This window comes from Anopheles maculipalpis, chromosome 3RL, assembly GCF_943734695.1.
Source record: "Anopheles maculipalpis chromosome 3RL, idAnoMacuDA_375_x, whole genome shotgun sequence".
Classification (NCBI taxonomy): domain Eukaryota; kingdom Metazoa; phylum Arthropoda; class Insecta; order Diptera; family Culicidae; genus Anopheles; species Anopheles maculipalpis.
The window spans coordinates 16,024,756-16,044,849 of record NC_064872.1 but is presented as its reverse complement, the minus strand read 5'-3'; the positions used below and the strand labels follow the sequence as shown (position 1 = coordinate 16,044,849).

Sequence of the window (20,094 nt, the reverse complement as noted above, 5' to 3'; positions counted from 1 at the left end):
TGTCGCGGAAAAGGGGAACGGTGTTAGGAAAACGGTGCGACGTACTGTAACTGGGTTCGAAGGATCACCAACGGATCAGTTCGTAGAGAAGATTCTTATCGGACGAGCTTTCCGTTGATTTTTTTGGTACTGCTCACACACACGCTGACCGGCCCCATAGATCAGCAGGACACAGATGCGACGAATGCGCAGGTTTTTGTCATCTGGTCGGGCAGTGTGTTTTAGTTCTGGATTGAATTACTTTCGGTTAATTTATGATCGCAACAGTTGCTTTCCCAACGTTCTAGCAGGAACCCAACGTATGACCTGATTTCGTAACGCGTTCCGTTTCGTTTGTGTGTGTGTGTTTTTTTTTGTCTTTACGCTGTAATCTTAGGAACATTGAGATGTAACCTGATCCTGTTGAATAAGAAGAATAGAAAAAACCCGTTCCATAATAGATTAATTTATCGCTTTATGATTTGGGAAAGCAATATTTAAGAACGGAAAGCTTATGGGGATTGTGTGTTGTGGTTCACAGAACGCACCATAAACCGCGCGCTCGTTCCACGAACAATGATTTTAAAGTCTCAAACTGATTGGTTTTTCAGTTATTAGACATCATTTTGAATATTCCTTCCTTACTTGGTCACGATTGAGCTTTCGTGATCGTGTTTCTCGTTCAAGATTTTAATCAATATTCTGCAATAAAACCAGGACATAAAAAAGGGCACATCCAAGCAAGACTTCAGGAAGAATTTGCGCCTCCCCAAAACATACCATCTTTCCGACAGGACTTGGCATGAAACGTTTTATTATTTGCTCGGGGCTTTACGATCCCTTTATGATCTCCACAGCGATCGTCCTGTTTGTGTGCTGGCGTTAAACATGTTAATAACAACCTTCAACACCGAGCATTTTCAACGATGAAAGGATACTCCGTTTCGATGCTACTTCAAGGACCACAAAAGAGCCAACGATGACGTTCGGGTCGTTCTCAGGTCTCCTCCGATCCGCGGCCATACAACAAACAGAACGGTTGATTGGCAATCAGTCTGTCCGGCTGGAATGGAGCAACCAGTCGAAAGGAAAGGAAATCTGTTTGCGCATCCGGCCGAGCATCATCATCGGCTTCCATGCAGTCAATGCGTTTTTATGTCAATGTTTATGTTTGTACTGCCCACTGACCGATAGACCCGGGCCGGGTCGCGTTGTCGGCGCACAAAGCACCGGTGCACCGAAGCAAGTACAAAACACCAAAAAAAAAAAAACAAGCCTCAAACAATAAAAAGGAAATCAAACTCTGCTAAGGAAGTGGCAGACACCGTACCATTGTTTTTTGTAATGATTAACGACTGGTGCCGCGCACCAGGCGGGAAACCCTTTTGTGGAGGCTTTGGTGGGGTCCGTCGGTTTGCTTTGGCAGCCAGTAACCGGGCGAAGGTGGGTACACACAATGGGTAAGATACACTTTGGATGGGTGCATCGAATTGGTTGGCAGGTAACCGTGTTACACGGTCGCGTCGTAAGTCTTGTTTCGATGTTCCGCGGACGAACCACGAACCGGTTTTCGATTGTTTAATCAACGAGAGCTCCTCCTTCTCATTCTGGAGGCATTCTTTAGGCAGGCTTTTAGAAGACAATGCCAGACATCTTCCGCAAGAGAAGCGCGATCAGCTCGTTAAACGGTTTCGGTTTTACTTTCAGAGACCCGTTTGTTGCTTTAATGTGTCCTGCTAAGTACAGAACTGCTTTGGTTGTTAGTGCTGCTCAAACTATTTCAACGTTACTTTGTTGCGAAATTTGCAAAACACAAGGACTCGTGTATAGTATATCCTGAAGGACCATTTATCCAATTTTCACCAGCCTCAGCTTGGTAAGTCATGCCCACTAGAGATCCAGCAGGCGACTACAATTACGCACCTTTTTTTTTGGCTTAAGAGTCGTGAACGCAATTTTCTATACCAACTTAAAGTGACCATTTCACTTCAGGCTGCTGACCAGAATCGGTAGCCAACTGGGATATTGAGAAGACCCGAAAAATAAAACAGAAGCTCAACGCCGTCGACTTTAACGCCCTCCGGTGGTAGATGTTTGTCCGTTTTTCGTTTCCTGTGGCTCTGTTCGTTGTGTGTTTTTTTTTTGTCTGCCCCTCTCATCTTTTACGTGATCTCCTCCCCCGTTGACTCCCTTTGATTTCTTTGATTTGACAACTTCAGGCGCCTCAAGGCCCTGACTGGCGATGATCATAAAGGGTGCAAAAGAAGGAAGCACACGCAGCATACGTCCGATATCTCTTCATCGACCAATAAGCAAGACAGAGACATAGCAAAGAGAGTGAAAAAAAAAACCAACCCGTAAGCCATAAAGAACACAACGCTTAACAAATAGTAAGCGAAGAAAACCTTCCAAACTGACCGCTATTTCCAACAAAAAAAAAACAGAAGCGTTCAAAAAAAAACCGAGCCGACGAGGAAAACAGTATCATTGTCTGGTGCGTCAGACGGGGCATTTTGAACCCGGTTATTATTTGCTCTCGGTACCCTAAGGGAGTTACACCACGACTTCGCCCTATCCCACCAGGTTCCTCCTTCCTACTATTGACGGCGTCATGGCTACCGGTTAACCGGCCAGTCTTGATCGCCTTCAAGTGAGAAAAAATAACATACACCGTGCTGGTAGTGCGGTAGCATAATTCTAATAGTCCGATCGGATAGATCATGTGCCATTGTAGTGTTCCGAGGATGTAGTTTTTGTGGTTGTGGCTCACGAAACCATAGCGTCGGAGAGGGTGGTTCGCTACCGTCGTCCACCGGCTCGACACTGTAATTTGTCTGAGACGATGGTGCTACCTTCGGTGGGCGATTCTGTATCGATCTCCGGGAGGGGCCAATAGCGCCGAACCTACAAAGCAGTACGGACCTATGGTCTATGATTTTTTAAACATTGTTGTTATGTAGAGCGCTTACTTGTGGCTTTTGTGTGGAAGTTTGAGGCTACTGGAAGTTTGAGCTCGCCAGTTCCGATCAGCATCAGCACCCACCCTTCATTGGGATCGTTGATCCAGCCGACCTTTACGTTGATAGGACCGGTATGGATTTGCGTAACATCAGGTAGCTCGGTCGGGCGCTACTGGTCAGAGGTCGAGTTCAGACCGGAGCAGATCAACCCAGCTTTAAGGGGCGAGAAATCCAAGCGGACAGGTAAAGCAATCAAAGCAAAAAAAAGAGAGAAAAAGAAACCAAATCCGAGCAAAACCTTCAAGCGTGGGAAATCTAGTTGCTAGAAGTACGTCCACTTCAACAGGCCCGCTCCTCGGGTTGGGTGGGAAGATGGGGCACATTTTATGACACAAAGTTGTAAACATTTGGTACCTCTTTAGTGTACGAGTTCGTTTTACACACATTTGCGTTGCTTGAAGGCACATCTGCGAGCTCAAGTTTCACCTGTTGATTGTTGTTGTTAAAGGAGTTTTCCAAACTCCAAAATCTAGAAACTAGCCAAGGTATAGCAAGTCGTTTTTTTTGCGTCACTTGCGTGTGTGTTTTATTTTTGGGATTGTGTTTTCATGACCTTCAGGGATGGAGCTTTTGGTTCGCTTTACTGTCCCTTTACACCTCTTGCATTCGCTACCTACATTAGGCTTGGGCTACAAAAATTGTGATCACGTTACTCCAAACATCCAGCCAGGAACAGACCCAGTGCTGCGTTCTCGCAATACTCACGATGTCCCCGATAAAGACATCGGTTTGGTTTTACGATTATTATATGCTCGTGTGCGTACATACGTACGGCCGATGTTGTCTACAGACAGATACTCCGGTCAGGTTCAGAAAGGTTGGAACCGTGTTGTTGAACTGTGCTCCTTCAGTGTGCTGTTCATGCTGACCAAGTGTACACACTCCTCGACACAGCATCCCAAAGCCGAGAGGTTACGATGTACAATTTCCTTCCCAACGTGGCAAGTGGTAGGTGCGCCGGTTTGGCTTACGATTCAGTTTTATGGTGCTTGACCAGCTACAAAACGCACATTGAGTTCAGGGATAGTCACACCCCGCGCTGGTAAGTGTGGCCCTTAGCCGAGGGAAGGTCGAGAGAGGGCGAGGGAACGTACGAGAAAACTACGACATAAAAACGGCCTTTATATCTACCGACACACACAATGAACAAGTAGCACCCAGCTAGACGGAGTGACAGGGTGGATCGGTGTGTTTCTCCTGGTTTTTCTTTCCTATGTTCGATGTTTTGTTGCTCTCGGCAGAAAAAAAAAGAGAATAAAATTGCTGGCAACAGCACCACTGCTGGGTGGGTGCTGCCTGGGAGTGAGTTAGCAATAAAGCTAGACATACGCAAAACACACCGGCAACGTGCCGGCTAATCCAGTCGTGATGCTTTCGTCCATTTTCTTTAATCTTTTCCGTTTTCGGGTTTTCCTCTTCCTTGCCTTGCAGACCTGAACACCGAGTATTTGGATCTGGGATTTAGCCGGGGTCTAGGGTCATCGTCGCGGGCCAAACGGATGCGGACGTCCTTCAAGCACCATCAGCTCCGCACGATGAAGTCCTACTTCGCAATCAACCACAATCCGGACGCGAAGGATCTGAAGCAGCTGTCGCAGAAGACGGGACTTCCGAAGCGTGTGTTACAGGTAAGATTTTCTCGGCTTTTATAGACTAGAATGTTATCATTAAAATTGTTAAAACATTAAAACAAATTCATTTTTAAATTATGCATTTATTCTTCTTGTTTGGATAACATTTCTGGAGGTCTTGGGCTTCCATAGCTGGCTGCCAATGTATCGGTTTAATAATAATTCTATATAAATTTTCCCCTAAAAATGCATTGCACAAGATATCCAGCTACTAAAGGAGTTTCTGAGATGTGAGATGCGACTAGTTTTCTAGTCGATATTTACTAATGATCTTCCCCAGGGAACAAAAATTCTTCAGTTGTGATAGTGAAGAATTAACAAAGGTATTAGGAGAAAAGACTAGGAAGAGGACTTTATATTCTATCGCACAACAACAATTTAATATTTTATGGAAGAATACTCCTTGAAAATCTGTATCCTTCATCCATTTTTCGTAAATTGCAACCAAAACCTTATCCAAATCGTATAGGTTGTCTATGAAATTCGATTAAAAATAGGTATGAAAAGCAATCAAAACCAAGCTGCCACCATTTCCTTATCATCTCCAACGCAATCGATTTCTCATCCCCCCCCATCTCATCCCCTTTTTGCAGGTCTGGTTCCAGAACGCACGCGCAAAATGGCGCCGAATGATGATGAAGCAGGAAGGCAAAATCATCGATTCGGACAAGGGCGACGGTTCGCTCGATCTGGACGGGTACGTTTCGCACAGCCCCGGTTCGTACATTATGGGTGGCCCCGGTAGCCCCTCGTCGCTCGACTAGCAACACTCGCAGTCGAGAATGCAGTGGCAAGTGCATCTTCGGCGCTGGATACGACGGCTGCTCGGTGGCATGGCGACCAGCCAGGGTGGTGTGTCCGCTGGCGTAACCGCACCGGTGTGTCACGCTCCCAGCGAATCGTCCGCTGTGAGGAAAGCCGATGGTACAGCGAACTGAACCATCCCAAGTTTGTGTGACAATTGTGCAAGAAACTTCGACCAAAAGATCGGTGAAAAATTCGGACTTAAAGTGTTATACGTGTGTGTGTGCGATAGGTTGTCCGTGTTATTTTTTTTCACATTCGTACGTATACACAGAAATAGGTTCAGCCAACATCTCAGTGCAAAAAGCAACAGAAGGGGAAAAATGGAAATGAAAATGTAAACTAAATCCCCCAAACAGGTTGTGCGTTTCTGCTCACCATGTTTTGCGTGATGCCCATGCCCCATGTGCCTACCCACAGTCATGTCGCGCGGAACAACAATGATGTTATTATATTCAAATTTGGTTTTTTTCGTCCCCCACGGTCCTCCTCGGCTGTTTTCGACCGATTATTCGGTTCATAAGCAGAGAGAGAAAGGGCCAGAGAAACGAAACAGAGTGCAGCGTACTGTAGGGTGGCGCTGAGATGCGCCCGAAGTAAAAAGATACTTACCCGAACATGCAATGGATGTATCGAAATGAGAGTAAGCATGTCGCCCCCGTTAGCCCCGCCGCAGCGGATTGAATTCTTCCCAGCCCCAGGAGCACACGTCGCCGGGGCTGCTTGGGGTAAAAGCTTTCGGCATCGGCAAAGACAACATGTGCGGTTGCGATGGGCGTTTTGTTCGTGCCCATGCCCAGCCAGTATGGGCGGGTTTGAAATGATGGAAAAATCTCACCACATTCAACGCAACAGGAAAAAAGAAAAAAAAAACATCATGCAGGAAGCAATAGTGAGCAAAAATGTTGCAGCAAAGAGGAAAAGAAAGAAGAAACCAAAAACCGCACACACACACAAAAACGAACATGAAGAAGGGAGTTTGAAGTGCAAAAAAAAATAACGAAACTTGTATCGGGAGTTATACAAAAAAAAAGGTAGAAGCAAACATATAAAAAACAACAACAACAGTGCTACATACGCGCCGAGATATGAGGAAAAGATAGAACAAGACAAGAGTAAACGAAACAAGCGAGAGAGAGAGAGAGTGAAAAAAAAACCGCACAAACGCAAGAGTACATTTCAGCACAAAACCAACGAATCCAACAGTTGAATTCAGTTGACTCCAGTTGGGTTGGGGCAGGAAAAATTCTTCTTCATACTCTGAGGAAAGAGACGCACGTGAAGAAAACTAAAAGTAAGTGTGTGTGTGTGTGTGTGTGTGTAGCAAAACAACAACAAAAAATGGCGGTAGTAGTTACCCGCTCCTAGGCTTGTGGAACTCGAGACTCTTAATAATAATGTATGCACATACGATTACCACCACGTCTGTATGCAGCATAGTTGTATGATTTTCTCATGTTCTTCGATCGTTCAAACAAAACCGTTTGTGCGGTGCGTTCTGCCGCCGCCATCAGGCTGCTCCCATGCGGTTGATCTATCGATTTCTGACCCCGGCCATCTTTTTTGTTCTCCTCCCATCGTGTTGGTCCACGGAAGGTAAGTGTTTCGAGGTTTGAACGTCGCTGATGTCCACCGGGGTGCGTAGAGTTGGGGTCCACAAGCAGTGGCAGCTTTAACCGGTCGAAAACCCGGGAGAACCCGCCACTGCCCACAAGGATAATCTCCACTCGCATTGTGACGTTCTGCTCATTGATTTGAATCGGAGTTGATTGATCAATCTCCTTTCCGGGGCTGGATTTTTTTTTTTCGAAGCAGAATCAGGATTCATGAATTGCAAATAGACTGTGTCACCGTGTTGTTGTGAGCGTGGTTAAACCTTCCTGGGGGAAGGATAATCCAAACGCATGGCGATTATCGCACAAGGCTCTTACTTTGCCTTTCTTTGTTGCTCGTTGTCCAGGAGTCGCACCGTAATAAATTCACTTCAGTTTACATAAAAAGACAATCGATTTGGAGCCCAAGCTTGTAGACCTCTGCTCTGGATGTGTGTCGTTTTTTCTCTCCCTCTCTTTTTATTCTAACAATTTCGATGAACCGAATTGATCGTTCTTGTTGCTTGTTAAGGAAAATAACGGCTCGATGTATTGATTTCCATTGAATGGAAGCATTAAGTAAATGTATTTTTCATGACAACGATTTGATGCATATAATCCTCCCAATCAGCGAGTGTAGTGTTGTTTTCTGTTTTGTACCTACAAACCTCGAAATATGAAACATTTGCCCCAGTAAAGTACATAAGTTACAACGTAAAATCAAGCCAAATTCCTAATTTACTTCCGGTGTCTGCTTCACTTTCCTTGCCAAGGGATGTCTTTATTTCTTCTCGCTTGACACTGCCTTTGTCGTGTTAGACGGCAAGGCAGCAAATGTAAAATTTCATGGAACAAATCAGACCCAGTGTTCCTTCTGCTTTTCCACTACAAGGAAATGGTAAAAGTAAAGGAAGCATAATGCTCAAAAAAGGTAAAAATTCAAGTATAAATAATGCTCTGTCACGAGGAGTGAACCACGAAAAAGGTCCCCGAAAAAACAGCAGTTAGATAGCTCATAATTTATCGCGATGCTTGGAGAGCTGTTTCCCATCCGGCTTTCTCCACGTGTTTGCCCGTGTTGTGTATATCGTCCTATTAGGGTGCAGAAGCTAGGATAATTATTGTTACGCCGCCAGATGTGGTGGCGCCACTACGATTGAGATTGAGTGTAAGCAAACTGTCCGATGTAACGTAACCGAATGCTCAAACAGTCGGGCTCGGGCTCGGTGGAAGGGCCGGGATCAAGCTCTAACCAGTAAGTCCGTAGTGTACAGTGTCAGCTAGTGTGTAAGCAGTTAACATAAGACGTTAGAGATCGTACTCTTTCTAGAAGAAGGGAAAATAGGGAAATATTGTTTAAGAGCTAAAGATAAATGCGTCGCGCACACACGCGCTTGTGTGAAGGATATCCTAAAGGCACGAAGAGATTCTTATTTATATCATTGCAAAGGTAGGATACGGTAAAGAAAATAAAACTCAATCTATGTTTAAGGAAGTGTGTGTGTCCGGGGATTAAAACAAGAATTTAACTAGTGATAAACATTTTCAACAAAACAAAAACTCTTCCTCCTATCGATACGACTCCCACGAATGGATACGAAATGAGGGAAAAAGATGGCAAGAAATAGAGATGAAAAATAAATAAAGAGAAACAGAAATTAAACAAACAAAGTGCTTGAGTTTTAATAAATGTTGGTTTTTCCTACTTATCGCGTTCCCTAACGCGAAGGTGCGACTGCTCGAAAGTCAGGTAAGATTACACGGACCGTGCCAGGGTTGGAGTAAAGTAAATGCTCACTGAAGTGGCGCAGGACCTCCTCGGGAGGTTATGTTTGTCGCACGTGTTTCTCATTCACGCCCCACCAACCACGGACCGGCATGGGCGACATGGAGAGCTCATTATTTCACCTAGCACGTGTACACGCACTCATCTCCCGCCGTGCCGGTGGTTCCCGTTGATCAGGGACAAAGTCGAAGGACTTTTTTTTTCGTATCGTGCGCATTCACACAAAAAAACGCAGGTCCGTCTCCTGGGTGACAGGCGGGCGAGGATGAGTGGGTTTGCCTCGCTGGTTGGAGGAGGCCAGAATGGTAGCAACGAAGCCACGTGCAGGATCAAACGGGACGGTTGGTAAGTTTGGTCCAATTTGTAAGGTGATGACTACAGTCGAACGGCGAGTTTACGGGCGACAATCCGGTGGGTGTGCATTGATACGATTTTAATCAGAGAATAATTCAATGGCTCATATGGTGACGGGAACGCCGAGTGCTGTGGTAGTTCATACTGAGTCAGGGAGATTAAAATAATTACACCCATGTTAAGTGGCTATGTAGCGTTGTGGGAATTCGGAAGCTTACCTGTGGTTGTTAAGCATTTTTAATCAGAGTGATGGTTAAATTTCGATCGTTTTCAGATTTTTTCCATTTTCATACGGCCGACCCAGAGTTCAAATCCCAGTCGGACCGTTCTCTCGTAGTGAGGACTGACTATCCAACTACTTGGTAATCAACAAGTCTCATAAGTCATTAAATAGTATGTTAGTTTTACCATTGTAGGAGTAGGTTGATTGATTTTTTATCCCCATTCATCTATTTTTCTAGGGCAAGTTTAGGTTCTTCTTGATGATTCTTAATTTTGATTTTCTTGAATAATTCATTCTTTTGTCCATTTTGCCTTCTTTATTAGACGATTTTGCTCAAAACCTAAAAAAATTAATATTTATTTCATTCCGGGATTTTATTTGAAGCAAATATGTGCTAATGGTCGCAGTTTGGTGGCCTTGGCTCTAGAAAAAAATATTTAAAATATTGAAAACCTTTTTTACAAAACTTAACTTTACTTTTAGAGCGGTGAGGATCGTTCGTTTTGTTTTTGCAACACTTATTTTCAGCTTTATTACCCTAATTTTGTGTTGATTTCCATTCATCTCAACGCTTTCTTTCCTTTCATAGTTCTTTTTCCGCAAGGAAATGGTAAAGACAGCTGCAAATGGAAAACACCCTTCAACTGAAACTGATTCAAACAAAAGTGATTATTTTTGCAGTGTTCATGCTCGTTTCGACGGCGAAACCCACGCTGTGTAGTACGGTAGCCAGAACGTAATCTGTTTTGCGTAAATGGTGGCCTCTCCTTTCGGTGGGTTTAGTTGTAAAATTTCATCTCAATACCGTCCACCCAGACGCCAAACGGAATATCACTCACTGGCACGGTCGTGTTCAGTGCGGGCAGTTAAAAGTGTGGCGCAGTAAAGGTAAAAAAAAAAACATGAAACGAAACGAAATGATCCGTTGAAGAATGAAAAGAAGGAAAAAACCAAAAAAACACAAAAAGTCTTCCTTATATTTTCTCACCCGTTTACCTTTACCCTGCCACCCCGTTCGAATGTTCTACTGCCAGAGAGTCATGATTTTTTTTATTCCCTTTTTTACAGTCGGCCCAGTTAATATTGGTCAAAATATAGCGCTTTCTAATTATAAGCCTCTTTACCAGAAGGAACCGATGAGATGTACTACAAAAAAAAAGCTTCAGATTCACGAGAAATGAACAGAAAGGTCCTAGAAGTTGAGTTAAAATTAAGAAGAAAAAATGACGAAATGGAAAACAAAAAGAAACAGTGCAATTCAACAAAACACATAACCCAGACAGAGACATTCAAACTCGAAAACTGAAATTGAAACTTGCCAGCGTAAAACGATCGGTTGGGCAGACGCTTGCCGATCGCAGTCGGCATTGATTCTTTTTAGTTTTAAAATTTACGCAGAGAAAGAACGGGACGGGAGACGGTCGAAAAAGGACGCAAAAAAAAATCGTGCACCTTCTTCGATTGTGCAGAAAAAAATCGAGTGCTGGGTGCCCCGGAAGATGGCACACCCGGAGGCCAAAGAAAAGATGCCTCAAATTACAGTAATTACCCAGCGAGAGAGGACAGGAAAGATGTGCCCCTTGATCCCCTGTGGTACGAATGCGACGATCTGTGCGTCGTACGATCATGCCAGGGAGTGTGTCGGTGGCAACTTGCGGTAGCTATGAATGTCGAGTGGAGACACGAAAATGATCATAATTTCCACCTAATAATATAGAATTGTCAAGCTACTGAAACTGTGACCGGCTTCGCACACACACACACGGAAGAAAGGCTGGCAACCGTTCGCATCGTTCGGAAATCGATCGTTACGTGTAACGTTTCCCTGTCCCCCAATGCCAGTGACTTTTGTCTGCAAAATGAAATGACATTTGTGGTGTGCGTCCTCCGTCTGCAAAAGCACGGTTCGATTTCCAAGGAAATCTCAGATAAACGGTTATCAGTCGTTTGCTGTTTCATTGAGTAATTTATAGGGTTCGAGGAGTGATCGGGGTCCTTTTCGGGGTTGCGCCGGACGTTATGATTATTTGAATGACTGGCATTTTGGTGCCCTTGTGCCGGATGCTTCAGGAGGATCGTTACTGATCGGAAGGTGTACATTAGGTGTATGTGCGTGCATCATGTGGGATGTTGCTGTTGAAGGACTTTTCGGAAGGAGCTTCAGGGATGATGATTAATCACACCGAGGCGCTTGTTTTGCAAAAATGCGAATCGAATTGAATCGTTTTCTAGAAGAAATGGAACAATATTTAATGTTTCAACACAGCTGCCTACGATCATGACTATTATAAAGTATTTCTTTTCAATTTTATGGAGCAATTCAATTATATTGCGTATTAGAGCTGTCTCTAGAGTGTTACTCAACCATTCAATTGGTTGTCCTCTTAAAGCGACGAACGTTCGTTGAAAAATGGAATACATTTATTGAGAGTAAGAATCCAAGGGAGTCAAACAAAGCAAAAAATGGCTTATTAATGAAGGAGAAGAGACAATACGAGGCACTGGACCGTAATAATCAATTGTAAATAAATAAAATGAAGGAGAAGATTTCGTTATCCAGTTTTCTTATCATCCATTTGATAGGATGCCTTTAGAGTTTCCCGCCAAAAGATAACCCTTGACTCTCACGGAGTTCTAGATCCTTTTCGTTCAGAAAAATTCTTCCAACTGCAAGGTTTTTGGTCGATGAGATCCCACGGATGACAAAACATTTGGGACGACAAGGTCTTTACAGGGTTTTGATCTGTAAAATGGAACTTTTGAATCACTTAGTGTAATTTGCCAAACAGATAGTGGAATGTGGTTAGCTTCTTGTGGAGCTCTGTAATGAAATTGTGGGCTATAGCATTATTTTTGGAGAAAATTATGCTAATCCTCTGTGGATCTTTACAATCATCTAGTGGAATTTGTGCTGAGCGTTTGGAGCTTCTCTTTTAGAAATGGCAAAATGGAAAATATCATCTAATAATATGTTTAAATAATTTGTACGGTTTTATGCAAAAATTAGCGAAAAAGTTTTTCTTATTACTGCTGCTATAAGTCATTGGCTGATTACAAGATTCCGCAGCCTCTATGCTAATTCCCACTCTGTGAAGCTCCATTATATGTTCGCAATTTTCCACTATCTGTTTGAAACATTCTCGTAAGTAATTCTATCATTTCGTTATATGGATCGAATCACTATCTTACGACAAGGATTCGTAGTTTCCAAAAAGAGGACAGCAGGTTCGATCTTCACACGGCAGAACCGGAGGTCAAATCCCATCCGGATCGTTCGTTTAGCGTGAGCTGAGTAACCAGCTACGTGGTATCAATAAGTTGTTAAGTCGTTAACATGACGTTAAGAAGAAAAAGCAACAATTCAAAAATCTCAAAAAGTTTGATTTTTTTAAATAAAACTTGTACCTTATCTGCCTTTAAACACACTCAAGAACATAACAAAGCGAAAAGAACGTATAGCTATTTCTTAAGCAACTTTTAATGTTATTATAACTACGGAACACATGCATTTAAAAATTTCCAAAAGTATTGTTATTCCCATATCCTCCCTTATCTTGTATATTCATAATCTACACCTACAAACAACAAACAAAGGGTTCCTGGTAGAACATTCTACACAGAAATGGTGGTCTTGGTGTAATAAATTAGAAACACTACACGCCATCGGAAACCACAACCATCGTACGACATTATCAGTCTCATATTTCTCCCTGATGGATACGCGGGCAAGTGCACGCGAAGAATCCCTTTCGAGAAATCTCTTTACACGATTCACAAAAACGATGCGTAACGAGCCTTGTGATGTAGGGTGTTTACCATTGCGCTTAGCGGACGTGTAAAAAGGCACTTGTTTCGTGGGTTATTTTTTCGAAAAAGAAATGACAACTGAAAAGGAAAGTAAGCGATTAAAGGACAGTTTTGCATTTGACATGCTTTCTAACATTTGTTTCAGTTCGCAGGGTTGCCTTTAGATCTGCCGTAGATAAATAATGGTTGACTGATCATATTTCCAGCGCACAACAACAAAAATCCGATTGGACCATTGCATGCGGTATTAAGGCGCTATGATTGCAGTAAGATAAATCCCTCGAACCGGACACCGGAGCGAACTGCAAGTGACGAGAAACGCCCCCCCAAAAGGCGCCTGGAGGACGAATCTGGTCATATGCCCGAGGCGTTTCCGAGTCCAAAAAGCCACAGCAACATACAATAATGGCATATAATAATTTTCCAACGCCGATCGAAGATTCATGGGCTCAATTTCGGTGTGCTTCCAACCAACCACCAAAGATTTGTTTTGGGCAGTGAGAAAGAAGTCCTTGTCCCGTGGGTCAAGAAGGAAAACGGAACCGCTGGGTACGGTCGCGACGGTGTAATAAAATTTATACCGAGTACCGAGCGGTACGATTGAAAGGTAGTATTTGAGCATTTTATGGCCACCATTTCGGAGCCACCACTCTACATATCCCGCATTCCCGAATTCTGTTGCGCGCGGGACTACGATTTGCGTACCACAAAGCCCGCGAATCATCTCCAACCGGTTAAGCGGGTTAGGGTTTAGACGGTCGAAAGCTGAAGAGCACGGAAAGGGCAGGGCCATAGAGAAGCTTCCTTTTTTTTTTTCACTATCGCCGGATCGGACGATCTGGCAAGATGCCAGCACCGAGCCATACAGTGTCTATTCGGCCCCGTTTTATGACATCCCGGTGGTTGGCGGTCGTTCTCGGGATCGTAAACCCCGTCGTCTTCCGACCCCGTCCCTGCGTGGTAGTTGCTGGAGCCCGAAATGGATCCTCGGTGGATTTTTATACACACCGAGCGGTGGATAGATTTCAGAATCAATAAAATAAAAGTTTATCGTTTTTAGAATGATGGTGTTTAGATAAGTTGTCCACACGCGAAGGCAGTTGTTGGGGTGCTGATGGTACTGTAGAGAAAGGGGGATGAAACCGTGCGGAAACACACGAGATGTATAGGAATTCGATACATGTTCGACGGAGTTGGATCGAGCCGAGATGGACGAGTGCGATTTGGTCAGTTTGGACGATGTTGTGCCATTGTTGGATGGAGCTTTGCTGCGTAAATGGCTTTCGGATGCGGCATTAAAACGATATCTGATCCGTGGGCTTAAGCCATTGACTTCCGCTTCTGGACGGACAGTGTTAGGATCGGATCAAAATAGCTGTTTAAAACAAGAAGCTCCACGGTGGATGGCAATGGCGTAAAATGAAACAAAAATTTCTCTATAAAGTTAGTTGAGTGGACTCTAAAAATAAGGTAGATTACGGATTTGGTAATGGCATGTATAATGTGTTAAAAAAATTAAGATAATTTTCACAAAGCATTACATGTAAAATTACGTTCTGAGGCTTAAATTTTCCGATAAAAATCGTAGAAACAGTTTTAATTCATTTATTCATTTAATAACTCAAGAATCTCCGGGCTTCGATCTTCGTTCTGAAGATCTATTCGTCGAAATCTACCAGAAAATGCGTGTAAACGTAAAAAGGCCCATCGTACGATTCTCGACTTTTGCTCCTGGGCCTACAATCACTCAGCGATAGACGTCGAATGGCTCAGCAAATGTTAGTGGCTGGCCTTCTCACTGGAAGTATCGACTGCTCAACATTGCTACAACGACTCGAGCTCCAAGGTATACCTTGCGACCACGTCCGTTGTTAGGGATTTCCCGCAGCCGTACTAACTATGGATCTAGAGACCCTCTAATAGTTATGTCTGTTGCGTTGAAATGAAAGCTATCAGCTCTTTGACTTTAATTCACCGATAGAATCGTTCAAAACACGCCTTAAAACTAGACAACATTTATAAATATATTTTGATTACCCTTAGGATCGTTCGTAGGATCATTGTTATCCATTGAATGTATGTGTGTATCAAATAAACAAATGAACAAATGGCATCAGTTTGATCCCATGCATCCAGTAGGGCACCAAGTTGATGGCAAGTGAGGTTTAAGTCGCAACAATCAAGCAGTATATTGTACAAGATCAACTCAAAACATTCACCACGAGTATAAATTAAGGAGATCGTGCACTAGCTACCGCTCCTGTTGCAATCTTAATGCAACCATGTTGATGTACTTAAACTTTTACAAGTCAAGCATTTTTAAGTACCTTTTGACTTCCGCAGTACTTCTTATGTCCTCAAATACAGCTCTCAAATGTCCAAAATGTTCCTACAAAACCTTCAACTGATCGGAATCTAACCCACACACCAAACAATCGCACTATGCCATCGTCAACAATTCGCCCATAAAATCCTTTCCGTCTGTCAGCGAGTCGGTACCTCTATTGTTGATTGCGGAAATTGAAAAGGACATTATCAACATCGACGATCAACCGTGTCCTATCATTAGCGGGAATGTTCCCCGGTTGTATGCCCACCCCTCGTGCGTAGAATGTGGCTTACTGTTACGGTTTGAAAATTCTATCATAAAATGCGGGACCCAAGAAGAAAACCTAGGGGACGGTGTACGGAAAATCACAACACATATTCACGCCCGATTGAATCCTTCAAGCTGGCTGCACCCACCCTGCCAAGGGTGACTATGTTTGGAGGGTGAAAATAAACCCGCTTGTACCGTGATTGTACCGTGCTACCGATCGTTATCTCGCTAACTAGCCAAAATGACAAATAACAACAAGCATTCGACAAAGGGATATCAATGTGAGCTATTTCTTTCACTTGCTCACTCACCCATCTTCGGATGTTCGTGGTCCTTTACGTCCAGTACAACTGTAAAAGGGAAAACCCGGAACAACAGCGTACACCAAATTATGTCAACCCGCCGCCAGTAGAAGCCGGAAAGTCCCGGAAAAGTGCTGTCGACACATGTTTCCGTTTAGGTGCGTTCGTTGTAGTCGGGGTTTTTTTTTTTTTTTGCACACAAAAACGCCCTCCACGCGATGCAATCTAATGAATTCACTGAACGTGTCACATTTAGCTGTCGTACCCGTAAGAGCACTTCAGCCCAAGGATGGGGCGATTGTGCGTGTTGAAAATATTTATGGCAAGGGTCAGTGTTGCTGTCGGTGGTGGGTCATGCCGGCCGGTCATGTTACCGGAATTGGAATGGCTCAATTTGGGCTGCCGAGTCGTGTGCCCGACCCGGGTTGCGAAGATTTGTGTGGTGGTTTGGGTTGCGATAAAATAACTATTAGGTTGTGCGGTACCGAGCATGCGGCCACTTTTCCGGACAATAAAAAATGAACTATGATAATTTTATTATGTGACACATGAGTTATCAGGGTTTGCACTACTTGCTCTGGTTGTTTTTTGGGAGGAAAAAAGTGTTTTTTGTCTTAAATGGTATAAATATGATAATAATGCAATATTTGCGCTTGTTAGAATAATGGGCGACGGATGCTCAGTAAAGAAACGTATGCTTGGAATGAGTTCTCGTGGGAATACAAGCAACACATTGGTCACACGAATGACCGTAAAAGTAATGAGCAATATTACAATTTATTTCTGTCTTCTAATTTAAAAAGTCTAATCGTACTTTGGAAAGTCTCAGAAAAAATTAAAAATTTAGTTTAAGTTTATACATAAAAACACAAAATTTTACTCGACCGTTGACTGGCTAAATCTTTGAACTCTTTGAAATTTACTCTTAAAAAAGGCATTTTTAAAAATTCGACAAATAAATATTGTCACTCTTGAAATTCCCCTTTCAAATATAAAAAATTAAATAAAGTATTGTAAATTCATTCAAGAATATTCCTGATGACTTCCAAGGAAACATCCTAGAACCGCTTTTATTATTTTTGTTCGAGAAAAATTCATTTGAAATAGGACCAGTTGCAATATTTAATTTCAATTTTCCTCTGGTATAGATTTGATTTAAATCCACCGTTGATTCCTTGCTATTCTTTGTTGATCGTTTGCTTGTTCTATTCTGAACCAAAAGTGAAAAAAAATGTATAAAAAAACACAACAACGACCACATCCATTTCGTCTGGCATCCATCAACCCGTCGTCGTTTGGTGTAATTCATCGGCTTTCATTCATACAACCAACCGATCGCCGCATTCATTCATTACTTGGCTTTGAAGATTATGACATGCTCCATGGCCGTGTCTGTGTTTGTGTGCATCTCTATACCCGCCTGCCCCTCACATTTTACGCTGAATACACGAAGGAAACACAAACCTGTCGGCGAACATGACAGCCCCCTGGATCCGGGCAAGACTCCACAGGTTCGGCAGGTTTTGGGGCGGTAAAGCTATTGGCATGTAAAATACCTTTCGCTAGAGCTGCTGCGTCACTGCGTCACTGTCGCCGTTGACCTGTTATTTCGAACCAACGGACTCCTCCGGATGAAGCCGTATTCATTGCGCACATGTTCCGGCCACTTTTGGAAGCTCGATTGTCGGTAGCGGCTCAATGGCGTTGTACACGCTCGGTCTGCATGATCAAGCACAATTTAGCACCCAGAACACATCGGCCAACCATCGACCCTCTCCCAGACAATGCGGTGTTATTATGCCGCCAGAGGGAGTAAAGGAAGGAATGTTCATCTGCCGCAAACGCTACCCACAAAGAATGGGCCCAAGATCCGAGATCTGCCCAGTCATGTGGTTTGTGGTCGCGAAGCGGAAAGAACCCGATCCGATTTAGCGTAATTCTCGCGTCCGGATCTTGGCTGGCATGCAGCATCCCGCCCTTTACTCGATTCCCCCGCAAAACGTCGGTACGGGAGAGGCTTTCGAGGGAAAGATAAACATACTTTGCCTTTGAATGGCGGCATGCCAGATTGTGGACGGAATTTGCCACCGATTGTCAGGGCAGAAAGCCGGCACAAGCGCAAATGTTTGCACAAGGGTAACACACACAATAAAAAGACCCTGAAAGACATGCGGCAAATCGGAAGCGGAACGCGTTCCCTTGAAATCCTTCGCCCCATTGCCCAACGACGACGACAATCGATTGGCGGCCGTCGGCTCGTCTGGAACGTTGCCCGATGCCACGTGGCCACCGCCTCCTCATTAGTGGCGTGTTACATGATATGCCAATAGGGCGCATTACGTCCTGACGGTAAGTCGACCGGTTCGGGATGCTTGTTATGTGGCGGGCGTCCTTGTCCCGCGGGACGCTTGGCTGCGAGATGGACGCGGACGAAAGAGAGCCGGAATTTCCGATCCGCTCAACGGATCGGTTGTGCCTGCGCACCGTTTCGTTTCCTATCGCGGTGTAAGCCGATATAATCCGACTTTGAAAGGCTGGGTAGGAGTGAGGAGCAGATTTGGGTGGTTTAAAAATCGGTACGCCGCGGGGCAAACTGTGTAGGCGAGCGGAAATCGGAGTTGAATTTTCAAATTACTAAAACGAAAACGGAAAACCTGATAGCAAGCACCGGCGGAGGAAAATTGTGCTATCCGGATCGGGTTTGCACAGGAATTTTCCCCCAGCGGCAGCAAATAGATTCATGATTTTGTATTTTAAATTACGGCTCTTTAAAGGTGAGTAGAGTGAAGTTCAATTAAGCTACACGAACAAGCAGGTGGAGGATATTGAGGCTTTAAAATAGCATCCGTTTATTTGCCGTCATCGAATTTATTATGAAACAGATAGCAAAGAAGATGTACTAAGGAACATCCTGGCGTCTGTTCATTATCACTTCACATATTTCTTTACTGAACTACACTGATGTTGGACCACAAAATAAAGCAGCAAATGATGAATATATAGGAGCCTTCATTTTTAGGGAGGCCTTGCTGTCCATGTGTTAAACACTCAATAAAATTCTATTCACATTTTCGAAGAAAACTTTATCAGCGTACCATGTTTTTGACAAGAAAATGAAGCAGTTAATTGTCAGTTTTTACTTGGGGAAAAACAATTAAATTGTTGATGGAAAGCAATATTTCAGGTCTGATAAAACTTTCCTCAGAAAAGAGTGGGAGCATTTTTGGACTGCTTCTGGAATTTTAAACAACAATAGTATTCAAAGCATTTAGCTACAACCAGTAATATTATTTTCAAACGGATAAAAATGTGTTTTCATTAGAAAACAAAAGATTTTTTAACCAATTAAACACACTTCAGAAGCATATCCGTCAATCAATGATAAAATGTTGTATAAAAGATATAATAAATATTCATTTAGTGAAGTATATCTTTTAAAACAATCTGCTTAATGTTGCAACTAAATAATATTCTAATTAATCGTATGCATGTGCAAAAATATAATCACGAACCATTTAATACAACACTCTTGAACAACGGACACTGGCATCCATGCTCGATGGATGCTCCGGTAGTAATAAAATGTCCCATTATCGTCGTGTGGAATTGTTACACAAAATCGTTAATACCACCCGCCCAAACCACCGAAACTCGTGCCAATCGGTGTTAATTCACTCGTCACCCACCGGGGGGAATGCAGGGGGTCCATATCCGTCACACCAAACCGAAAGGCACACGCAAACCGGCACTGGCACACGATATTCGTGCGTTAATCCAATATTTTATCGCCATGTGTGAGGGAGCCGGCGAGATGCGTAATAAAAGTCACAAAGCAAGAGCGTAAAGCCCGGCACCGCACCGAGCCGAAAGGTAATGATCGGTAAGAATTTTAATGAAAGAATTAATCGTTATCCGTTTTTGTCCACCCTTTGGCGCTTCATAATTGCGTACCCTTTTTTTTTTGCTGGCCGAACAGAACGGACAAAAATACTCTCCC

General features: G+C 43.5%; 2 protein-coding genes across 2 annotated transcripts in view; one reads left to right on the top strand and one right to left on the bottom strand.

Moving 5' to 3' along the window:
• Nucleotides 1-5,456, top strand: part of LOC126564658 (protein apterous-like) — a 59,916-nt gene extending 54,460 nt beyond the window's left edge. The window contains exons 7-8 of the mRNA XM_050221746.1: nt 4,431-4,627; nt 5,224-5,456. Coding sequence (XP_050077703.1) covers nt 4,431-4,627; nt 5,224-5,394 — 368 coding nt within the window. The 3' untranslated portion in view covers nt 5,395-5,456. The remainder of the gene's footprint in view (nt 1-4,430; nt 4,628-5,223) is intronic.
• LOC126564902 (cyclin-Y-like protein 1) overlaps nt 1-20,094 on the bottom strand; it is a 326,841-nt gene that overhangs the window by 139,497 nt on the left and 167,250 nt on the right. The window lies entirely within an intron of this gene.